At 35.7% G+C, this 14,356-nt stretch overlaps 1 protein-coding gene across 5 annotated transcripts in view; it reads left to right on the top strand.

Moving 5' to 3' along the window:
• Positions 1-14,356, top strand: part of ptprsa (protein tyrosine phosphatase receptor type Sa) — a 403,088-nt gene that overhangs the window by 230,118 nt on the left and 158,614 nt on the right. For all 5 annotated transcript variants that reach the window (XM_066647371.1, XM_066647370.1, XM_066647369.1 and 2 more), the window contains one exon: positions 2,458-2,646. In XM_066647371.1, the coding sequence (XP_066503468.1) occupies positions 2,458-2,646 (189 nt within the window). The remainder of the gene's footprint in view (positions 1-2,457; positions 2,647-14,356) is intronic.

Genomic DNA, 14,356 nt, shown 5'->3' with positions numbered 1-14,356 from the left:
GGGTTGTTGTTTATCACATAATTAACTCAGAAGTCTTTGGGGAGGAGTTCAGGTTGAATGAATGCGTATGAAGCCAGACCCCCCTGTTGGATAAATGAATATGAGAAAAGGGTGGAGACGGAGTGGAGGTGGGAGCAAGTTTTTTAAAACAGGATGCTTGGTGGGTTTGATAATGGCCGAACACGGCTCCGAATATGGGGATCAGCAGGAAAGACCCAGCGCGGAGGAGTGAGCTAACATAGTGAAGCAGTCGAATCGAGATTCGTCTCCTGTACTAAATGAAGCGAGTTTGTCTGATGCGGAAATGACGTGAATTTGCGGGTTATATATAGGGCTGAGAGGAGGAGTTTGGGCGTGGTCCTACTCCCAAAATTATGTTATTACATAACTTCAATAATTGAATTGACAATGGGAATAAACACAAAATATTTGCAGACATTAATAGCCCAAAATCATGTACATTCATTATATCTTCTTCATTTTCACCCTCTAGAAGGTGTTATTGCTCTAAAGCAGCATTCATCCTCTTAGCCTTCCATATCTGCAGGAAATGCACCGAGTTACTCTACACTGCTATTCCTAGAAGAATGCTTGTGTTCCAGTGAGGAGTTTGTAGGGGTCACGCTCTGTGTGTTATCTCAGATCAGTCGTGCAATCTTGAAAATGTTGTTATTGCTTTTCTTACCTCGTCCTGTCCTCAGTCATTATTACCTTTGTGCAATATCACCAGTAAATGATGTTGTTATTGCTGTAAGTCTATTGCAATGCCCCCTTTGACTGGTATCGGCCCACAAGTGGAGCTAGTAATAGAAGTAGGAGGCAGTAATAGAATTTTTACTGCTCTGACATCTCTCTCTATTGCTCAGCCAATGCCAGTGCGGGCTCCTCAACTCGTCACCATCTGATCCCAGCACTTGCCACTTTTAATTAAGCTCAAGGCATATTACCCTTAGCTCGAGTGTAAGGCTTACTTCACATGGCTAGGAATGTTCCACTACATTTATTCTTGATGATGGGAAGTCTCTAGTCCAGGGGAGGTGAGTAAAAAGGAATTAAACTGTGCATGCAGGACAGTCAGAACTGTGAAAATAAACAGACACTGGAACAAAGAAAAAGATGAAGGAGCCCAAAATTGGGGCTGAGGTTGCAGATCTCTCCCTAGAGAAATCCAGCAAGCAAAGATATGACACATCAGCACTGGTTAATAATCAATGGGTAAAGTTTGGCCTTAAAGCCTAAACCAGCACAAATCCTGTTCACTCTTGTGAAGCTTTTGATAAAATATTTATCTTAAAGTGGAATTCAGGCAGGAGGCAGCTGTGTTGCACATCTTGATGGACTGCAACCATGCAATTGATATTTTAGCCCTGAAGCAAAGAGACAAATACATGCTCATTTCTGTCTCTTTAATATACATCTTTTTTGGCTTTTGGACTGAAACGTTTAGCTCATTTTCTCTGAAAGAATCCTAATACCTAGAAATTTGCCCAGTCTAAAATACCCTATTTCTTGACATGCGTGAGTTAAATGCTAGATACTAGGTCATTGACAGGTGCCAACCATACCCCTTAGGGCACACAAAGGAACTCTGAGAAACTCTGAGAATATTGCATAATGCGTGCAGGTGTTTGTCTAGTCAGGTAATGGAATTACCATTGATTTTTTTTTTGTTTTGTTTTGATGGGTTTTTTTTATGTCATATGTTAGTGAGTTGTGCCAAGACAGAAGAGACAAAAGCTTTACAAAAGCAATCAAGATACCCAACTTGGCCATGTATGTATATTTATGTTGAAACGTTTAGGCCTACTATAAGCCATTTAAAGAACCACCAATAGTTTATATCAATAATCATCTTCTGAGTAATTGGCTAGTGTTGTATCTCCAGTAAAGGGAAACAGACAGGAAGAGTGCTAGAGTTCAAACAATGCTTTCATAGCTTATTAACATGATTCTTATGAGGCCTACAGGCATATCATGAGCATCCATCTAGTGTGCTAGAAATCATAGAGATGGTACTCATTTGCATAATTTTACTTTTTAGATAATACAGAATTTTTAAGGTCAATGTAATTTACATCTGAATTAATGGATAGCTTGGCAGGGAATGAAGGTAAATATATATTTGACATGAGCAACGTAATGAACATGCATTAAAACATGCCTACACTGGATATTACTTGAACCTGAAGCTAAACTCTGGACTAGTTTTTTCCCTCACCTGTTTTCAGTGTGACATCACCAGTCAGTGAGCCTCTACAGTGCCTCCTCTCTGTGGCTCCTCTCTCAGTTTAACATACTGTCCACAATTTTAAATACTGCAGTATATAGCATTACCTTTATATTTTATACCTCCCAACCCTATTCTACCTATATCAGTTACATTTGCAGTCGTGGAACATTTAATATCAGAATGAAATCTGTCTACAAAATATTTTTTCTTCCTCTTCACTTCCACAGAGGACCAATTACCTGGAGGCTTCCCAAACATCGATATGGGTCCACAGCTGAAAGTGGTAGAACGCACACGCACAGCCAATATGCTCTGCGCAGCCAGCGGCACACCCGATCCAGAGATCACCTGGTTTAAAGACTTCTTGCCGATTGATCCTAGTACAAGCAATGGGCGGATCAAACAGCTCAGATCAGGTAACTTATTTGTGTTCCTCTTTTTTTCTTTGCTCAAATGTAGTGTTGTGCTAGGACTTTTGTTGAAGAATTGAAATTACTTGCTTTCACTTTGCATTTGAATTTCCTGGATATAAAAACACATCAGATATATCCCTATATCTATATAATTAGCTGTTTGTTTCAGTATGTGTAGATTTTTAAAAATGAAAAGCTGATTCATAGAGACCAGTTTATGAAAAGCAGCAAGTTGGTCTAAATACATTGTCTGTTCCAAAGTTTACTGAAGTCCAATTATATATTACATTAAGCTCAGACCAATAACAGCCCCAGACTGTCAGGACAGTATGTATATAATTTTTAGCTGTAAGATAGGTTGTGGATTTAATATAGCACAATGTATGTAATCCATGGTCTGCATTTGATGTCTTCCTGCAGATTCTGAATCCTTGCATCATACTTGCAAGTGACTGCAATATACAGGACTAGAAATTGGATTCAAAGATTTGACTTGAAAACTAACTGCATACATACATGATTTTGAAGCATGCTTTGTGTAATCTGATATAAATTATTTAGAAGAATTTATGCAAAAACAGTTCAGCTTTACTTTCCATAAAAATGTTCAATTAAAAAGGCATGGCTTAAACCAGAAACGGTCAGGTGCCAGAAGTGAATAGATTTACTGACATCAAGAATAATAAAGAAGTCCAGCTAATTTAGAGACTAGTATTTGGAGCCAGCCTCCTTATTGCCTGAAATTTAGAACTGAAAGACAGGGCATTTTCAGTATTCTGTGGTATTTAGTAAAAATAAAAATACTGGCCTAAAAAGTAATGATTTTTGATATCCAGGCCTAAAAGGGAATCTAACCCAGCTCTCTGTTTTGATGGTGAGTAGCAACTGTTCAGAGCAATGTAAAAACTGGAGTGCAGCAATTCACGATGGTAATGGACATTATGGCCTCACCGGGGATATCATATACAAGAGTAGTGCTTCAGAGTATTCCGTTTGTGCACAAATGCTTTTCACTTGTCTCCTTGAAGACAGCACTAATGCAGTGGGACTCTGAAAAGGGAGAGTGTTGAGGTTAATTTACCACTTTTCTTTCTGTAGCTGTAGGTTTAGTGGGAGGTGCATGCATGTGTTCAGGGACCAGAGTGTGTTAACTCTTATGAAGAATGTAACCTTTAAGAAGTTTCAATGTTGTTGTTATGTTATGTACAATTATAAAAGTGGTCAAATAATAAATAGGGTAAATAAGGAAAAAACATTCACTCATTCTGTTGCAAAGAGGCTATTTTTCCTACTTAAAAGGAACCCCCAAGCTCACTTATTCTTAAAGTTTATCCATCTCGCTGCTATTAATTATCTTTTATGTGTATTGTGTCACCGTTTCTGTGGAAATGTTTATGGGTCTGATGTGTTGCTGTGTCTTGTTTTTTCTTTTTTTTTATCCTCTGTGTCGTTTGTTGTTTGTCTGTAGAAGTTACACTGATACACTGTCTTTTCCTTGTCTTCATAAATAAGCCCTAACTAAACTGACTAAAAGCTAAAACTGCCCTTTTTCACTGAAATTATGTATGTACAGAAATGTACATACATAGGGATGTCATAAAAATGCACAAGCATGGAATAACATGTTTATTAAAAAGCAGTAAGTGATATTTTATGAACAGCCATTTTATTACAGTCACTGCTTAATGATGATGATGCTTCAAACGTCTGATTTCTATCAATTTGTCAATGTTAAAGCAAATTATGACTGTATTCTGTTGTTTATTTGTAAATATCTTATAATTTTGTAGTAACTTGTATATTTATAAAAGTCCAGGCATTGTTGTAATATGATATTCAGTGCTTATGCATGGATTCTGAAATCCTTATGTCAAATGCCTTTGAATCCTGTCAAGGCTACAAAACAATGACTTTACAAAATGCAAAACTATACTTTTTAAAATATAAATATTTATTAAATTCTTTATTAACTTTTATTAACTAATGTCAATAAATGTATTAGTTTGTGACAGTATTTTGTAACTATTAAATATTAATTAGATTTTAAGCCATATGCTAATGTATTTTGCAACAATATCTTGCAAAATCAACTAAACTGTGTGTGTGTGTGTGTGTGTGTATGTATATATATATATATATTTATATATATTATACATCATGAAATTAAACTTTTCTAAAATTTAAAACTCAAGGTCAGATGCTTTTTTTTGATTAGCCAAGATATTTTTTCAACATAAAATGTCTGTTTTCCCACCAAAATTGTAAACTCTCTCTTAACCAAACCTGAAATCTGTTATTCTTTTTTCCTTTTTCTGTTTCTTTTCTTATTCTTTATCATTTTTCAGAAGCCTTTGGTAAGTGTCAAACTGAGTCCACAAAGCTGACAACAAACCCTGAAGCAAATGGCATTTTAAGTGGTTTCAAATGTGCATGACTTTCCTTTTCTCCTTTACCTATTCCCCTTGCTCTCAATTTTTTCCCTTTCCACTAACCAGTTTTTAACCAGTTTTTTAACCAGTAAAAATCTTATTGCAGTGTTGTTATTTTATTTAGGTATTGACAAATCTCTGCATTGCCTTGTGCTCTATGGCCACACAAATCTCCAGATGGAGCAAAAAATGAAAGAAAACAAAGCCACAAATAATCGTCTGTGTCTTTGCCAGGCAAGAAGCATTCACAGTTTCTTGTGGTTGTAGACTGGTGGCCACACCCTCAGTCCCAGCTGACCACATGCCATCAAGTGCTCACTTCACTCATGGGCTGACCTTACTTGCTCACAACAACACATCTGTCTTCCTTAGAGAGCTGGACTGTGGCTCAAAAGGCCCTGGAAGCATAGTATGGACTGCATACTGTGAGCTGAAAGACCCAGCTTTCTCTACTTATGCGTATAGGAATTGTTCAGGGAAAATTTTTGAAAAACTACACAAATGTAGTTTGTTTAGGCAAGGTGTGTTTTTTTACACTGGAGCTTTTACAATATTGTAATGTATAAAATTTTATATTTCAGCTCCTAGAGTACTTATTTATTGCTTTTTTTTCTTCCACATGAGATTTTTAAGAACTTGACATGTCTGAGGCAAGTTTGGGATGATTTAGCCATGTAGTCAAAGTTTTGTAGCTTCTTTTATTTATTTTTTTATTTTTTAACGCTAATTTACAAACCCCTTTTTCAGAACAACTGGGGTGCTGGGAAAAATGTACATAAAAAGAAAATACAATTATGTGCAAATCATGTAAACCTTATACTGAGGAAAACTGAGTACAAAGTCAAAATTTCAAATTTTGGAAGTGAGGAATTAAAAAAATGTATAAATATAATTCACACACTTTTTTTCTTTTTTAAACATTAAAACTGTTCTTAGTTGAAGTGTGCCCAAAGGCCACTTATGTGCGTACTTATTTTTATTTATATCCTAAAACGTTACATTTGTGGCTATCGTAATAAATGCAAAAATTTATTGCCACAACTACCATGCTGTGAAAGGTAAATATAGTATGAATCATAATTTACAAGGAAAATAACTATGGGTAGGGCACTATGCTGGAGAGTGTTTGTGAGAGATCTATAAAAACATCAATCAGTGACAAACAATGTGGAACAAACAATGTGGAAAACACCCAGTTGCTTTTAAAAGATTCTGAAGCAATATGAATCCACATAAGAGAGAGAGAGAGAGGCTACAATCTCCTTTCACGTCTTTCTACTTTTTTTTTTTGTCATTGTAAAGTTTACAATGAAGTGTGCTTTCCCAAAGTGTGCCGTACGGAAAACAGTGGGGGTAAGATGCCTTGCTGAAGGGCACTTCTGTCATGGCTCTTTAGGTTCATGGCTCACTGATCCTTCACTGCCTCCATCCCCAATGTTTTTGACAGTTGTGGGGATCAAACTGGCAAATTTCAGATCCCGAGCCCACTTTAGGCCACAGCAGCATCCTTATCTCCATTGATGGTTTGTATATGATGCATATGTATTTATATTTGGAAATAATAACTTAAATATTCTTGAAAATAATTGTCAATGTTTATGGCCAACTTTATTAACGTAAGAGCTCCAGTGTAAAACCTAAAAAACTGAAATTGAAGTTGCTGAGGGGGTTAACCCTCATTGTATGCTTTTAGCGTTTCCTATTTCTGCCCAGGGGTAGCATTTTTTTCTGTTGCTCATATACACACAGACACACACACACGGGTAGAGTTTCAATAAGTGATCTATGGAGCCTGTCCCAGCAAAATCATCTACAAGCCCCTTCTATATAAAAAAATATGAAAAAGTATGAACACTCAAGAGATAGCCGTAATAAAGAAGAAGGAAGACCAATGGAAATGCCGCTGACATGGCTTCCACTTATTATGTGGTCAGCTCATGGCTTCAACTGGCTTTCCTATAGTTTTCTAGCTCTAGATGTGGTCAGATTTGACACAGAAGCTGCCAGTTTGATAGATGGTCAGTGAGTTTATTCTGCTGATCTGAGCTGGCTCTTGTCAGAGACTTCAAAACACTTACAAAAAATTATTGTACAGAATGTCACGGTTCTGTAAGAGTGGTACTATGATGCCACCAAGATTCTGCACATGCTGCTTTAGATGTTGTAGCCTAACCTCACACATTAAAATCTATGATGGCTTGTAGGTGCATTTACACAGAGATTTTGAAGCAAATTTGCAGACACTACCCAAATATTATCGTAAGCTGTCTTTCACTGCAGAGATACCAAATCTGCTGCTCTGTCTTCCTGAGCAAAGCTCATTCCTGTAAGATTGATTCAGGGAAAATTCTGTTGTATAAAATAACCTGAAACAAAACATTAGATGCCAGTTTAATAGGTACATAGGTTCTATGGTTCATTAGTCAGGTACATTTACCATATAGCTGCAGCACAACAAAAAGGCTGTGAGAAATGAGTCATTCTATATTCATCTATATCTTAGGTTAGTGCTTTTCTCAAAATAATTTATTATAACAGTCTAGTTACTTATCTCAGCCTGTAATGAGTGTAAATTACTCATAATATCACCACAAAAAGTAATCTGATTTCTCATTTAATATATTATTCATGATTATAATTACTCTGTAAAACCCATATGCATCTTTCACAGCTGGAAAGTGCAAAGAAATACCCAGCAATCCATTAATGTTAAAGAAACAGCTAATCACATTAAACATAACTTAAAAGGCATGTCATTTCCCTTGCCTTTGAACAAGGCACAGACAGTTATGTTTGATTTAAAGTTATGAATTCTGTTTGAAAATATATTAGCTAGACGGTAGGGAGCAGCTATCTCAAAAGAAAATATTTTATGAACAAAATATAAAGCTTACATGTCAGTAACTGTGAGATTATTGCTAGAATTTAAATAATTCATATAATTAATTCAATTAGACCAAAAAGATGTATATAATACTGTGCATTGTCAAACCTACGATACTAAGAATAAAACAGGTGTTTCTGTTAAAAGGACCAGTGAGAGTAGGGGAAAAAATCTAAATCAATTATTAGTATTATTTTGTAATTATCTCTTAAAAATATACATATTTTCTCTGTTAATATTAATAAGATAGATTAATGTATTATTATTATTATTATTATTAGTAGTAGTAGTAGTAGTAGTAGTAGTAGTAATCATCTATAATAATAATCTGGGAACCCAGTCTGTGTAAAATATACAGTTAAATTAATTAAAGGCACTAGCTTACTAATAATTTTATTCCAGCAGCAGGATAGGCAGAGATTTAGGCATGTATTTATTTAGCCAGACTGCTCCTAGAGAACACTCTAGTGGGAGCTGTAGATGGAACGGATGGGTTAACATTCCCCCCTCCTCCTGGTCCCAGCCACAGACCCCAGATTCTCTCTGGCCTTGTCAGGTGCTGGAGATTAACAACCGCTACAGGAGAAGGGCTTGTGTATTTTATAATATAATAAAGCCTCTCCAGCTCTGCTCACAGGCCCACCCCGGCTTTACTTACTTGCTCTGTGCAAACACACACAAAAAATGATACTCACAGGTAGCTTTTAAGGGCTGGAGAACAAGTATTATGAAGTGCATGTCTGTTTGAGTAACACACATGAGTTATGAGAAATGCAGTGGTCAGATGTGGGGTTATTCAGCTGCACCAAATTATTAACGTTTGAATATAATATAGCTGCCCAAAGTTTACTTAAACTTAGGCTACATACTTTTAAGCTCAGTTTTACACAACTGTGCATGTTATGTGTCATCATTAGTTTTATGTGTTAGTAAGGTATGTATTAAATTTTCACAAGAAGACACTGAATGTTAATTATATATCCTTAAATATAGAGACAAGTAAAATAAATAACTCCTAATTCAGCAGTTAGCAAATCAGATGATTCTTAAGTCAATTATATCAACTTCTGAAGGCAACTTGGTGTTTGTAAACTTTTCAAGCACTGAAAAACTAATATTGTCAATTAAAGCTGAAAGAAATCTGTCTTTTATCAATAGGTTTAAGAGTACCTTTGATGTGAACACAGCATATGCCCTAACTGTCTTGCCAAAATGAATTTATGGTGACATGAAGTGGTATGAAGTTTTGAAAAGGTATATGTATGTATAATTTTGGCCTCAACTGTTAAAGGTTATTAGCCAGCCACTAATGCATGGTTGGTGGCAATAAAGCATTCTATAGGCCTGAAAATGCAAATTATTAATATTAAAAAACAATTTGAAAGTGCTTCAAGTCACAAAAAACTGAATTTAATTAAATCCTACATTATTTAACACAGTTTTATGAAGTTTATTGGTGAAATTCAAGAAATAACATGGAAGTCTGGCACAAAATAAATATGGCTTGAGTCCTACATAGGGATTAAGTCTAGTCATGAGCTATATTTTCCTTTCAGTGGAAAATCTCTACTGGACATTCCTTGTGTTGGAAACCAACACTTATTAATTAGGCTTTAAGATTAGAAAAATAGATATGCTGATCTTCATGGCTTAAAACAGGCCTAAAACTTTATATATAGAAATTATTCAGAAAAATCACATATTTTCCCAAAAATAATTCAAACATTTTTAAACAGTCTGTGATGCACTGATTTGTTTATGAAGGATTATAATTCAGATGATTCTTGTACAAGTGACTGGTAAAGTATAGGCTCATCTAGATTGAGAAACTGTAGAATGTATGTTTCACAGTGGAGGCATTAGTAAGGACATTGTGGCCTTGCCTGGGCTAAATACATGGCCATGAGCCCAGTTTGAGTTGCAGCCATGCAGATGGACAGAGGCTGTGGCCAGATTGTCTCCCCACCCCCAGCACCTCCACAGCACAAATCCTTTTTTTTCTGGTTGCAATGTTTGAGTAAATGACAGCACAATGCCCTCTAACATTCCAGGGAGTACAGCCAGTCTGTGCAACCCATGCAAATTCTCCACTCTGAGACTATTCACTTGTTGTTTGAGGGACGGGAGTTATTTTTGTTGTATTTGTCAAGAAAAAAAGTGGGACTACAACAAATCAAAAGCTTACAAAGCTAATGTAGTCATTTCTAGTCCTAGAGAGAATTCCTCCGTCAGTATGACTCTCTTGTAAATATTCCTTCTTATGTTGGTTTTCTGAATGAACCCTTAGAAGTACTGGTTATTGCATATGAGAGCAAAATTCAATTCAATGCTTAGCAATTCTCCCTGGTATCTCAAAAAAACAAGTTTTCTCAAATTTCATCCATACCACAAACACTTCTGTTTGTAGGGAATGTACAACTTTAAATTTAAAGTGCTAAAATGTTATTTTAAAGCTTTACAGAAGGGGAACCACTTTGGATTCCCTTAAGGAACTTTCAGTGGATGGTTTCTAAATAATTGCTAAATTAAATAAATTCCACTTAAATTCCCCTTAATTTAAAGATTCGGTGCTAATTAAAGGTTTACCTAGAATCTCAATTACAATATTTTAGTGTGTAAGTTGAGATACTTTCTTGTGGTTTGATGTTGGAGAAAAGCTATTATAAAAAAAAAGGAAAAAAAGATGCAGAAAAAAATGGTCATACAGAATGAATGTAAACTGATTAGCATATTATATTCAATATGTAATTAGAACATGAATACATTAATGGCATTGTTGTGTTTGTTTCTTGGACCCCAGGAAGAATAGCAGCTATTGAGGTCCTACAAACAATAAAACCAATAATTACATCATATAAAAATAATGTAATCTCTTGACTTCTAAGGAGTAATGACCAGAAAATATAAATATTTATTTTATATTTTTAAATAGAATTTTCTCCTTTTTTTGCATCTTCCTTCTTTTAAACATTACATGATGATCTTGCGTAATGACATATGCTTTATTAACATTTTATCCAAATCTTAACCAAGCCTTAACCAAGTCTCTAATCTTAGTCTAACTTCGGCTAACTCCTAACTAGTTCTCTCCAGACACCTGAACCTTTACCAGTACCTTAACTCTGTCAAGAGAATAAAAACTGCTTGAATCTGCAGCCTTTGGTGCTTTTGACTCTAACCAAACTCTAACAATTAACCATTCCCTTAACATTCTGTTCCCTTCCTGGTTCCTTAAAACCTCTAAAATATACATAAACAAAATGTTCAAGGAAGAAATGTTTTACCTGCTTATTGACAGCACTGCCTTAAAACACATGCTGAAAGATTAGCCTGCTCCTTCATTATTTAACAGAATGGGTCCTGGCTTCTTGGAAAGGGAAGATGCCATATGAATTCTATATGAAGTCTGTTTCCCAGCGCAGGCAAAAAAGCACAAAATGTATAGTGTTTTTGTGTTGTTTTTTTTAATTTTTTTAAATACAATAGAATTATTTTTAAAATACAATTCCGAAACATAAGAGTAAGTGGGTTTATAATGCAGTTACTTGAGAAGCAGGCAAAACATTCCTAAAGTGAAGTAATGACCTCCCCTGATGGACAAAGAAGCATTCTGTATTCAGAGAGAGAGAGAGAGAGAGAAAGAGAGAGTGAGAGAGCTGTCTGAGAGCTTATGCTCCAGAGCAGATCTGGCTATCATGACCATCTCAGACTAATTTTTACATCTTTTTACATCATCTTGTTTTTTACCTCTGCATTACATGCTGAAAACAACATTCAGAGTATAGTGATTTTAGGTTATAGCTCCCTGCTCTTCTACAAAATCGTGATACCTCATCTTTCCTCTTGACCATTCAAAATACCATAATGAATTAATGCTTTTGGAAGCATCAAATTCAGATAAAAATTTCAAAGTCATTAAAAAAAGTGAGTGAGTGGTGCCACCATGTATGATATTTTAGGCTAATATGAGTATGTAGGGTAAATAAATGAATGGGTTACAAGCCAGTTGAGTTACTTCACACCTAAAACCATCTAACCATCTTGTTACTATACATGTGTACGGCAAACATGTCTTCAGTTCACATTAGTGCATTTCCATTTTCAACTGCATGTTCCACAAACATATCTTAATGCAGAAAAAAATGTTGATAAAGGCTGACTCCCCTCTTAATCAACATTCAGACTCTAGCTTTGTCTAGCATCACTCCTAGCCCTCATTTCTATCAGCAGGTCAACTGGCAAAAAGAGGCTTAGTCATTGTTCTTTATGTGGTCACACTCAGCCTCCACACAGGCACTTATCATTTGAAATGGAGATAGAGTTAATACACACATCAGAACGTCAAGCTGTCTTGCGCTTTATGTTCCATTAATGTGCTGAGAGACAGAGATAAGAGAAAGGCAGAGAGAGAGAGAGAGAGAGAGAGAGAGACAGGGAGAGAGAGAATCAGTTAGACAAAGCTCCTAGTCCGACTGCGGGAGGTCTATAAATCTAAATTAATCATTCTTCCTCTGATATAAATTTCTCACAGTATAAATCCCAATGGCAGTATGATAAGAGCTTCTCAGTAGTTTTCTAATAACAATTGTTGTGTGTTTCACTTGTATCTCTCTTTCCAGTGGGTACCCCAATCAGAGGTAAGATACTAATACCAAACCACAGACAACATTGCTTAACCTTATATAATTACAAATTAACTCTACTTTCTCCTTCTCCAAAATGATTACCAGCTCTTTTACTTCTCTTCCCAGTAAAAATATTTTATCTGCTCATGTTTGTGTATGTGTATACACTGAAAAAAGTAATATGTTAGAATGACTTAATCCAAATGTGCACATATTCTCCATTAGGGATACACTGAAAATGCCAGTTATAGAAAATAACTTAATGTAGTATGCATAAAATGAAAATACTAAAAATGAAATGATTTTTAACTTCTCAAATATTTGTAAAGAAAAATTGGCATTTAATCTTTTATTTCAAGGTCTTTGTTTTGGACAAAAACTGAATTAATGCAACACGTTATTAATTTGTATGAAGTGAATTCAGTGCATTACTTTTTTCAGTGGGTATGTGTTATGTCCTTTCATATTTATGTTTTTTTAGTTTTGTCCTTTGATGTCCATGTGTTTGTGTGTATGTATATGTGTGTATTTCTATTCGTGCATTCCTCAATGTGTGAATTCCCCACTGATTGGGGAGATGATGAGGGACCAGACTGGGGTTGATGTGTGTGACATTTGCAATGTTTGGAGACTGTGCTAATGAGTATGTGTGGGAGTGTGTGGCTAAAATGTCCAGCCCCGTCCAGCTCTTTCAGGTCTGATGTCTTTTCCACTCCTCTCGGCCCACTGGCCACATTATTTATGTTAATGTCCCTTGCTGTGGCCTGTAGCTGGCAGAGAACATTGTGACAAGTGTCATACAGACTAGCATAAATTTAATTTGATCTCGTCCAGCACAAGTTCTCCGGGCTCTGGAAAATAAGGAATAACTTTAGAGTTTTGCCCTGCTTCCAAGTTATTTGTTGGCATGTTGCCAGCCAACTATGCCTTTCCTCATTTGAAAGAAGCTAGGGCTAAAGGTATTTCCATTGTTATTGGGTTCAAAACAACATTGTATGAAGATTATTTTATTTTAAGTGTCAATTAAATAAAAAAATTGTTAACCATCCTAACCAGGGCTGGATTATATGCAACAAATGTTAAAATACATATACTATATATGGACAAATTATTGGGACAAACTTTCTAATCTCTGAATTCAGTCTCATTCAGTTTAATTCAGCCTCATTGCCATATGTGTATAAAATCAAGCATCTAGCTGTTCAGTCTGCCTTTACAAACAACAGTGAATAAATAGGTCATTCTTAAGAGCACACTGAATTTGAGCGTGATACTGTAATCAGATGCCACCATTGTTGAAATCAATTTGTGAAATTTCCCACATAGGTTTTAAGTGATCTTGAAAATTGGATGTATTTGGGAGACACAGCAACTACATGAAGTTAAAGAGTAGGGTTTCCAAGTTCAGATGCCCACAGTGAATTAATGTTGCGAATGCTTTGCTGACTCAGTATCTGCATACCTCTTTGGTGTAAATCATGCCAATAATGTGCTCTGGAGCAGTGGAAAGGTGTTTTGTAGTATAATGATTCACCCTTCTCTGTCTGACAAACTGATGGCTGAGTCTGGGTTTGGTGAATGCCATGAGAACATTACCTGCCTGACTGCATTATGCCAAGTGTCAGTGTAATTTTGGAGTAGGGATAATGTTATATAGTTGTTAGTTGTTTTTCAGGGGTTCTCCTAGGCCCCTTATTTCCAGTGATGGAAAATCTTAATGCTTCAGCATATCAAGACATTTTTGACAATTTATTCCAACTTTTTTGGAAATAAAT

The sequence above is a fragment of the Hoplias malabaricus genome, chromosome 16 (genome assembly GCF_029633855.1).
Source record: "Hoplias malabaricus isolate fHopMal1 chromosome 16, fHopMal1.hap1, whole genome shotgun sequence".
In the NCBI taxonomy this organism is placed as follows: domain Eukaryota; kingdom Metazoa; phylum Chordata; class Actinopteri; order Characiformes; family Erythrinidae; genus Hoplias; species Hoplias malabaricus.
This window is presented reverse-complemented; position numbering and strand designations above follow the sequence as displayed.